The following is a 9,773-nucleotide window of genomic DNA, read 5'->3' as shown; positions in this document are numbered from 1 at the left end:
TAGTTCCTATTGCTGCTATTATATTAAATCTATAGCGCTTGTCGTAGATTATTTAGTAGTTAGGGGTAATTAAACCGCGTGTGCTTTAGTTACCTACAACTAAGGGAAAACGGAAATGAAATCATTTCACGACAAATATTCAACTGCATATTAATTACTTTTTGAATCAGTGATCAGTGTTAAATTCCGGTGGTGGATCTTTACTAACCAAGGTTTTCTATTATAAGTGCTTTCAATATATTATTTTCATTGCTTTACTCGTTCATTTAAATTTCTTGTTTATTTAAATTCTCTTGTATTTAATCTTTATTCTCGTTATATTCCAAACCCCCATCATTTCCTTAAGCACAAAAGTTAAACTAGTTACTCCTCGTGGGATCGACCCTTACTCCCGCTAATACGTTTGCAAGGTTCTAATTTGGGAGCCTACGACAGCTTGCCAAATTTTGGCGCCGTTTCTGGAGAGATTCTCTAGTTCGTTTTGTGTTCGTTTTTTCTTTTCATTTGTCCCAAAAAATTAAAAAAAAAAATCCTTTTCTTTCATTACTTTTACATAATTGCTGCAATATCTTTAGTGATTTGTGCCTATAACTCGATCTGCTAATCGCGAAATATTGTCATACGATCCAGAAATTGAAAGAACTATACGCATGTGGAGGAAACAAGCTTTGAGAAAATTTGAGTTTAGTGATCTGGCTACCGATTCCACCAATTCTGATTTGGAAGAAGAACCTATGGCTCAAAATTGGACTTTAAAAGAGCTTGGAGCTCCGAATTTAGATCAACAACCTTTATGCGTCACTTTTCCTACTCTGGATGCAAATGTACAATTTGAATTAAAATCTGGATTAATTCATCTTTTGCCTTCTTTTCATGGACTTGCAGGTGAAGATCCGCACAAGCACTTAAAGGAATTCCATGTGGTGTGTTCAAGTATGAAACCCACAGGGGTTACTGTTAGAGTGAAGAAACAGGGACAGTAGATAATGATAGGAGGAGGGCTTTTTTATTGAATAAGAAGGGAAGGAACGGAAACAAAACAAGGCTGCCAACAGATTGACACCTCCAGCAAGAACTAGTTCCTGCCCAGCTACTAGAGCTCAAAGGGAATTAAGAGAAAATTATTTGATGCCTACCTCTTACTAAGAGATTACATTTTTATAGTGTCAAACAGTGAACAAATAAGGGAAAAGGAGAGGATTGTGAGACTGATTTATTCCCTTTAAATCCCATGATTTAAGCTTTCCCATTTTCTATCTGATTAGCTTGATTTGCTGTCCCAATTTCCTGCTTCCCATTCTTGTCTTGAATACCTCTTCTGCGTGAGTAAACCACCCATTTCTTTGGGTGTGTAACATTGCCACCCTCCAGGGAAACAACCTTGTCCTCAAGGTTGAAGTGTGGAAACTGCCCCCGGAAATTGGACACGTCCATCCATGTAGCATCGTCTTTAGAGCGGCCCTCCCATTGGACTAGAATCTGGGAAACTCCGTGCTGTTCACGAGTCTCCAGAATAGTATGCGGTTCATAACCTGGTTCCGTAACCGCCATGTCTCGGGGTAGGTCAGTAATTGGTGTATGAGTGCCTGCAACACGTCGGAGTTGTGACACATGAAATACTGGGTGGACCTTTGCAGTAGTAGGCAATGCTAATTTGTAGGCAACAGAATTGAATTTTTGGAGAACCGTGAATGGGCCATAGTAACGGGGAGCCAGCTTTTGGTTTACTCGATTGTGGAGTGTGGATTGGCGGTGCGGCCGGAGCTTCAATAGAACCTTGTCTCCTACAGTAAATTCCAGATCACGCCGCTTAGTGTTTGCAACTTTTGTCATCCGATTCTGAGCCTTTTCCAAATTATAACGAAGTTGTCTGAGCATCTCGTTTCTATCCATATGTTCATCAGCCACTGTCTGGACTTTAAACTCCCCTGGTAAATGTTGTATCAATGTTGGTGGTGGTTGCCCGTACACAATTTGGAATGGGGTGAGTCCTGCAGCACTATGAAAGGTGGTATTATACCAATATTCAGCCCAATGGAGGAAGCGTCCCCATTGCTTTGGCTGTTCGGATGTCATACACCGTAGGTACTGCTCAAGACATCGGTTGAGGACTTCGGACTGACCATCAGTCTGCGGGTGGTAGGCTGTACTCATGCGCAGCTTAGTGCCCCATTTATCAAAAAATTCCCTCCAAAAAGTTCTTAGAAAAATTGCATCTCGATCACTGACTATCGATCTTGGCACCCCATGCAATCGAACTATCTCCTCGGCCAATATACCAGCAAGAGACCTGGCTGTGAAAGGGTGTCGTAGTCCTATAAAGTGGGCGTATTTGGTGAACCGGTCGATGACCACCCAGATGCAATCAAATCCGTAGGAACGTGGCAGACCTTGATGAAATCCATTGTAATGTCTTCCCACACCGCTGTTGGAATAGGGAGAGGTTGCAGCAACCTGGCTGGTGCCATTGTGTCGTATTTATTCTTTTGACACACAAGGCATTCTGCCACGAAGTTCTGAATTCGCTTCATCATACCTTTCCAATAAACACTGGTGGCAAGTCGGCGGTACGTGCGATAAGCTCCGGAATGCCCCCCCATTGGTGTAGCGTGAAATTCCTCTAAGAAGCGAGGAATCCAAGGTGACGTGGCTGGTAGAGCAATGCGTCCCTTATAGAATAAACGCCCTTGAAGAAGTTGGAAGGGAGGGTGGCTGGTTGGGTTGTTCCGGAGCTGTTGAACGATACGGCTTAATTCGGAGTCCTTAGAAATTTCGTTATCTAATTCATCCCAATCTATCCATATTGGTAGGGACAATGCTAATATTTCGAGGTCTTCATTTTGCCGAGATAAAGCATCTGCTGCATTATTCAATCTCCCTGGCTTGTACACAACTTCAAAATCATACCCCATAAGCTTGGCCACCCAATTTTGCTGAGCTGGGGTAGTGATGCGCTGCTGCAATAAGTAGCGGAGACTACGATGGTCTGTACGCACTAGAAATCGTCGCCCCATGAGATACAGCCTCCAATGCTGGATTGTCAAAACCAGGGCCATTAGTTCCTTTTCATATGTTGATTTGGCCAAGGCCTAACCGGAGAGTCCTTTGCTAAAATATGCGAGTGGCCGCTGTCCTTGGAGTAACACTGCCCCAATCCCTGCTCCTGATGCATCACATTCAATTATAAAAGGTTGGGAAAAATCTGGAGTTGCCAACACAGGAGAGGTGGTTACTGCAATTTTGAGTTCTTCAAAAGCTCTTTGTGCCGCATCAGACCATATGAATTTGTCCCTTGCTTCTTTCTTTAAAAGCACTGTGAGAGGCTGTGCTATTTTGCCGTAATCTTTAATGAACCTTCGATAATAGCCTGTGAGTCCCAAGAACCCTCGAATAGCCTTGATGGATTTGGGTACGAGCCAACGGAGAACACTTGAAACCTTAGATGGGTCCATGGCCACCCCGAATTGAGAAACGATGTGGCCCAAATACTCCACAGTAGTCTGCCCGAACTGACATTTTTTGAGATTAGCCTTCAGTGTATGTTCGCAGAGAGTCTCTAAAACCACTGCCAAGTGTTTTAAATGGTCCTTCCAATTCATACTGTACACCAGAATGTCGTCAAAAAATACCAAGACGAATTGACGAAGATAAGGCCGGAATATGTCATTCATTATTGCTTGGAAAGTGGCCGGCGCATTAGTCAACCCAAACGGCATTACCAAGAACTCGTAGTGTCCTGAGTGCGTACGAAATGCTGTTTTGGCAACATCGGCTGGAGCTACTCAAATCTGGTGGTAACCGGAACGGAGGTCAAGCTTGGAAAAGTACCGTGCACCATGAAGTTCATCCAACATTTCCTGTATCACTGGAATGGGATATTTATCTGGTATCGTCACCTTGTTGAGTTCCCGATAGTCAACGCAAAAACGCCAACTACCATCCTTTTTCTTGACTAATAAAACAGGGCTGGAAAATGGAGATGAACTAGGCTGGATGATTCCCGCAGTAAGCATGTCACCCACCAATCTTTCAATCTCATTTTTCTGATTATGGCCATAACGATAAGGGATTACACTCACCGGGGACGATCCTGTTTTTAAGATAATTTGATGGTCATTCTGTCGGAAAGGAGGCAGTCCGTGGGGTTCCCCAAAAACCTGTTGGTGTTGCTACAAAAGTTCCCCCAACTGCGAAAGTTCACTTGTAGAAATGTCACTAGTACTCTGTATTGTTGTTGGCAAAACCGAGATCTCCCATAGCAAACCACAATATTCAAAGTCATCCATTTTTTCTAATGAGTTGTAGGAAATAGGTAAACGAGCTAGAGCCGGGTCACCAACCAATGGGATAGGAGCAACATTGAATTCAAATTCCATGGTTAGCTTTGCGCAATTTGCCTTGACATCCCCTAGTGTTTCCAGCCAAGCGATGCCCAGAATCAAGTCCACCCCTCCCAGAGGAAAAACAAAACAGTCTAATTTCATTTTTATTGGACCCAAATCAACTGGAAGATGTGGAAATTTACCGTCTGATTCAGTTCGACGCCCATCGCCCAAACGCACGCTGAACTTCGTGGTAGGTTCCAATGGGTGCGGGATGCGATCAATTAAATGGTGGGAGATGAAATTGTGACTTGCCCCACTATCCACCATTATAACAACATCCATGTCCGCAATTCTACCCCGAAATTTCATTGTTTTTGGTCCGTCAATTCCTCCCATGGCAGTCAACGGAAGCTCAAGCAGGGAGAATTGTGAAGCATCTGTCGGAAAATCTCCCCCGACGATAGGATTATTGTCACTGATGTGGCCGCCTTCATCACTCTCTTCATCTTCTCCTGCTATCAATGTTTGAAGTGATTTATTGGGGCAGACATGTAATGGACTATAAGGTTGCTGACATCTAAAACAGAGCCCTCGTGCACGCATGTCGAGGTACTCCTTGTTGGAATAACGACGTGGTGGAGTCCGAGACATTAACGTTCCAGAGGTGCGCAGGGAAGATTGCGTAGAAGGAAACGGCGTTTGTGTCTGGGAAGAGAAGGATGATGCTGGATTTTTACTGTGAAATTGGGATTGGGCTGGATTGGGTTTGGGCTGAGAATATCTTGAAGAAGAATGGGTTTGATAAGTCTTCTCAAGCCCAGTAGACCAAGTGGATTTATTATGCAAAGGGGATTTGAACGCTGCATCTTCGTCGTGTAGATGACGCCCCGGAAGTCGACCAGTGGAAACAAATTCAATCTCCCGTTCCACAGCGCGAGCCACACGCATTGCCGTTCGGAGGTCTATTACATCATTCGGTCGGAGCCGCACCCTAATTGCTGGTTTCAAACCATTCAGAAAAAGCCCTAATTGAATGTGAGATGCCAAACCGGGAATTTGGGCAACACGAGCCCTAAATGTATTGGCAAAATCATCAACAGTTCCCGTTTGGCGCATCGCGGCTAATTGTTCAATCGGATGCCCGGAAAGTCCACCACCAAATTCGTCCAAAAGTTCTGCTGTAAATTGACTCCACGTGAGAGACGGATGTTGTTGTTGCAACCATCGGAGCCAATGGAGTGCCGGTCCTTCCATACTGATGAAAGCCGTTGGCACCTTCAAATCATCACGTGTGCAGTGAATGGCAAAGAATTGATCTGCCCGAGCCAGCCATCCTACTGGATCTGTGCCATCAAATGTTGGAATCTCTAATCTGTTAGATTGTAGCGGATGACTGACCGGAGGAACCTGCGGTAATGGTACCGGGGTGGAGTTGGTAGTGTCTGGAGAATTTTCACCAGGAACAGCCACCGGAGATACACTAGATTCTGCAGAATGTTTCCCATGTAATGAAAACAGCAATTCAGACATCTTGGCAAGGGTACCGTCTATACTATCCATACGGCTAGTCATGTCAGAACGTAAGGATTCGATTTCAGTATGCATTTCTTCCTGGTTCTTCTCTAACGCTTCAACACGAGAGTCCATTCGTGTATTTGTCATTGCCCGGCAGGTCGGACCAAATTGTTAGAGTGAAGAAACAGGGACAGTAGATAATGATAGGAGGAGGGCTTTTTTATTGAATAAGAAGGGAAGGAACGGAAACAAAACAAGGCTGCCAACAGATTGACACCTCCAGCAAGAACTAGTTCCTGCCTAGCTACTAGAGCTCAAAGGGAATTAAGAGAAAATTATTTGATGCCTACCTCTTACTAAGAGATTACATTTTTATAGTGTCAAACAGTGAACAAATAAGGGAAAAGGAGAGGATTGTGAGACTGATTTATTCCCTTTAAATCCCATGATTTAAGCTTTCCCATTTTCTATCTGATTAGCTTGATTTGCTGTCCCAATTTCCTGCTTCCCATTCTTGTCTTGAATTCCTCTTCTGCGTGAGTAAACCACCCATTTCTTTGGGTGTGTAACAGTTACTGAGGAACAAATCAAGTTGAGAGCCTTCCCCTTTTCGTTGAAAGATTCAGTGAAGGATTGGCTATACTATCTACCTTCTGGGAGCATTACCACATAGAATAACCTGAAGACAGCGTTCCTTGAAAAATATTTCCCAGCTTCAAGGGCGGGCAACATTAGAAAGGAAATCTGTGGTGTAAGGCCAAACAATGGAGAGTCATTGTATGAATATTGGGAGCGTTTCAAGAAGATTTGTGCAAGTTGCCCACACCATCAAATTAGTGATCAATTACTCATTCAATACTTTTATGAAGGACTTTTTCCGACTGATAGGAGCATGATTGATGCCGCAAGCGGTGATGCTTTAGTTGACAAGACACCAGACGCTCCAAGAACTCTAATTGCAAACATGTCTACAAATTCTCAATAGTTTGGCAATAGACTTGTCCAACCATCTAAGCAAGTGAATGTGGTAAATATTTCTGCTCTTGAACAACAAATTTCTGGTTTAACTACTCTTGTCCGTCAATTAGCAGTAGGCAATATGCAAACTGTAAAAGCATGTGGAATTTGTTTGGCGATAGACTTGTCCAACCATCTAACCAAACTGATGTCTACCCAACTCTTCAAGAAGAACCTATTGAACAAGTCAACATGGTTGGAGGTTTTTCTGGACAACCTCAAGGTAAGTATGATCCATTATCCAATACATATAATCCTGGATGGAGGGATCACCCGAACCTTAGCTATGGGAACTCACAAGGGAACCAGTTTGTTCAGAATCGTTCAAATTTTCAACAGTACAGACAACCATTTCCTTCAAGACTACAACCAACTCAAAACTCTAGCTCAGGTATGAATCTAGAAGATATTGTTAAATCTCTTGCTACTAACACTTTGCAGTTTTAACAAGAAACACAACTATTCCAACAAGATACAAGAGCTAGTATTCAAGAAACAAATGCTAGTATTCAAAACTTAAAAAGACAAATGGGCCAACTAGCAACAACGGTAAGTCAGTTGGAAGCACAGAGTTCTGGCAAACTACCCTCTCAAACGGTGGTTAATCCTAAAGAGAATATAAGTGCAATTACTGTGAGAAGTATGTCGCTGTGAGAAGTATGTCGCCTAAAAACAATCGTTTGAGAGGGTAATTTGCCAGAACTCTTTGCTTCCAACCGACTTACCGTAGTTGCTAGTTGGCCCATTTGTCTTTCTAAGTTTTGAATACTAGCCTTTATTTCTTGAATATTAGCTCTTGTCTCTTGTTGGAATAGTTGTGTTTCTTGTTGAAACTGCAAAGTGTTAGTAGCAAGAGATTTAACAATATCTTCTAGATTCATACCTGAGCTAGAGTTTTGGGTTGGTTGTTGTCTTGAAGGAAATGGTTGTCTGTACTGTTGAAAATTGGAACGATTCTGAACAAACTGGTTCCCTTGTGAGTTCCCATATCTAAGGTTCGGGTGATCCCTCCATCCAGGATTATATGTATTGGAAAATGGATCATACTTACCTTGAGGTTGTCCAGGAAAACCTTCAGCCATGTTGACTTGTTCAATAGGTTCTTCTTGAAGAGTTGGGCAGGCATCAGTTTGGTGCCCAACTACCGAGAAAATTCCACATGCTTTTACAGTTTGCATATTGCCTACTGCTAATTGACAACAAGAGTAGTTAAACCAGAAATTTGTTGTTCAAGAGCATAAATATTTACCCCATTCACTTGCTTAGACAGTTGAATAAGTCTATTGTCAAACTGTTGAGAATTTGCAGCTATGTTTGCAATTAGAGTTCTTGCAGCGTCTGGTGTCTTGTCAACTAAAGCACCACCGCTTGCGGCATCAATCATACTTCTATCAGTTGGAAAAAGTCCTTCATAAAAGTATTGAATGAGTAGTTGATCACTGATTTGATGGTGTGGGCAGCTTGCACAAAGCTTTTTGAAACGCTCCCAATATTCATACAATGATTCTTCATTGTTTTGCCTTATACCACATATTTCCTTTCTAATGTTGGCCGCCCTTGAAGTTGGGAAATATTTTTCAAGAAACACTGTCTTCAAGTTTTTCCATGTGGTGATGCTCCAAGAAGGTAGATAGTGTAGCAAATCCTTCACTGAATCTTTCAACGAAAAGGGAAAGGCTCTCAACTTGATTTGTTCTTCAGTAACCCCTGTGGGTTTCATACTTGAACACACCACTTGGAATTTCTTTAAGTGTTTGTGAGGATCTTCACCTGCAAGTCCATGAAAAGAAGGCAAAAGATGAATTAATCAAGATTTTAATTCAAGTTGTATATTAGCATCTAGAGTAGGGAAAGTGATGCATAAAGGTTGCTGATCTAAATTTGGAGCTCCAGGCTCTTTTTTAAGGTCCGATTTTGAGTCATGGGTTCTTCTTCTAAATTAGAATTGGTGGAAGATTGGGGATCGGTAGCCAGACACTAAACTCCAATTTCCTCAAAGCTTGTTTCCTCCACTTGCGTATAGTTCTTTCAATTTATGGATCGTATGGCAAGATTTCTTGATTAGCAGATCGAGTTATAGGCATAAACCGCGAAAGATATTGCAGTAATTATGTAATGGTAATGAAAGAAAAGAATTTTTTTTTAAAAAAAATTGGGACAAATGAAAAGAAAAAACAAACAAACAAACACAAAATGAACTAGAGAATCTCCCCGGCAACGGTGCCAAAATTTGGCGAGCTGTCGTAGGCTTCCAAATTAGAACCTTACAAACGTAGTAGCAGAAGTAAGGGTCGATCCCACGAGGAGTAACTAGTTTAATGTATGTGCTCAAATTAAAGGAAATGGGGTTTGGTATGAAAGTGATAATCAAAGTAAATAAACGAATAAAGCAATGAAAACAATATATTGAAAGCACTTATAATAGAAAACCTTGGTTAGTAAATATCCACCACGGGAATTTAGCACTGATCATTGATTCAAAAGGTAATTAATACGCAATTGAATATTTGTCGTGAAATTATTTCATTTCCGTTTTCCCCTAGTTGTAGATAACTAAAGCACACGCGATTTAATTACCCCTAACTACTAAATAATCTAAGACAAGCGCTATAGATTTAATTTAATAGCAGCAATAGGAACTAGGAAAAACGACAAACTAAATAACACAAGCACAAGCGGTTGCATTTAATTTAGGAAAATATTATACTTGAGACCAATTATTACTAAAGCCGTCAATAATAAATCTCAGTTGCTACTTGGAATTAGAATAAGTTGTAGCACAACATTATCTAATATAGCAAATAATTATATCAAATAAATAACTAGTAGGCCTCCCTAGCAATTAAATGATACAACTATTCAAATAACTTAGAAGAATATTTAATACTCAAATGCATAAAAATTATATAACAAAAT

At 41.5% G+C, this 9,773-nt stretch overlaps 1 protein-coding gene across 1 annotated transcript; it reads right to left on the bottom strand.

The window, feature by feature from the left end:
* Positions 1 to 3,782: 3,782 nt before the first annotated feature.
* Positions 3,783 to 5,972, bottom strand: LOC109176829. Its single transcript, XM_019326229.1, has 2 exons — positions 4,202 to 5,972; positions 3,783 to 4,090 (listed from the first exon to the last, which is right to left on the bottom strand). The coding sequence occupies exons 1-2, from the start codon at positions 5,970 to 5,972 to the stop codon at positions 3,783 to 3,785; spliced, it is 2,079 nt and encodes a 692-aa protein (XP_019181774.1).
* Positions 5,973 to 9,773: the final 3,801 nt, after the last annotated feature.

The sequence above is a fragment of the Ipomoea nil genome, unplaced genomic scaffold (assembly GCF_001879475.1).
Source record: "Ipomoea nil cultivar Tokyo-kokei standard unplaced genomic scaffold, Asagao_1.1 scaffold0761, whole genome shotgun sequence".
NCBI classification, from domain to species: Eukaryota; Viridiplantae; Streptophyta; class Magnoliopsida; order Solanales; family Convolvulaceae; genus Ipomoea; species Ipomoea nil.
Note: the sequence above shows the minus strand (reverse complement) of the source record. Positions and strands in the feature narration are given on the sequence as shown.

Coding starts and splice junctions, on each gene's coding strand:
- LOC109176829 (XM_019326229.1), bottom strand. CDS start 5,972: ATGGACTCTCGTGTTGAAGCGTTAGAGAAGAACCAGGAAGAAATGCAT. Junction 4,091..4,201: donor TACTAGTGACATTTCTACAA/GTGAACTTTCGC, acceptor TCTTAAAAACAG/GATCGTCCCCGGTGAGTGTA.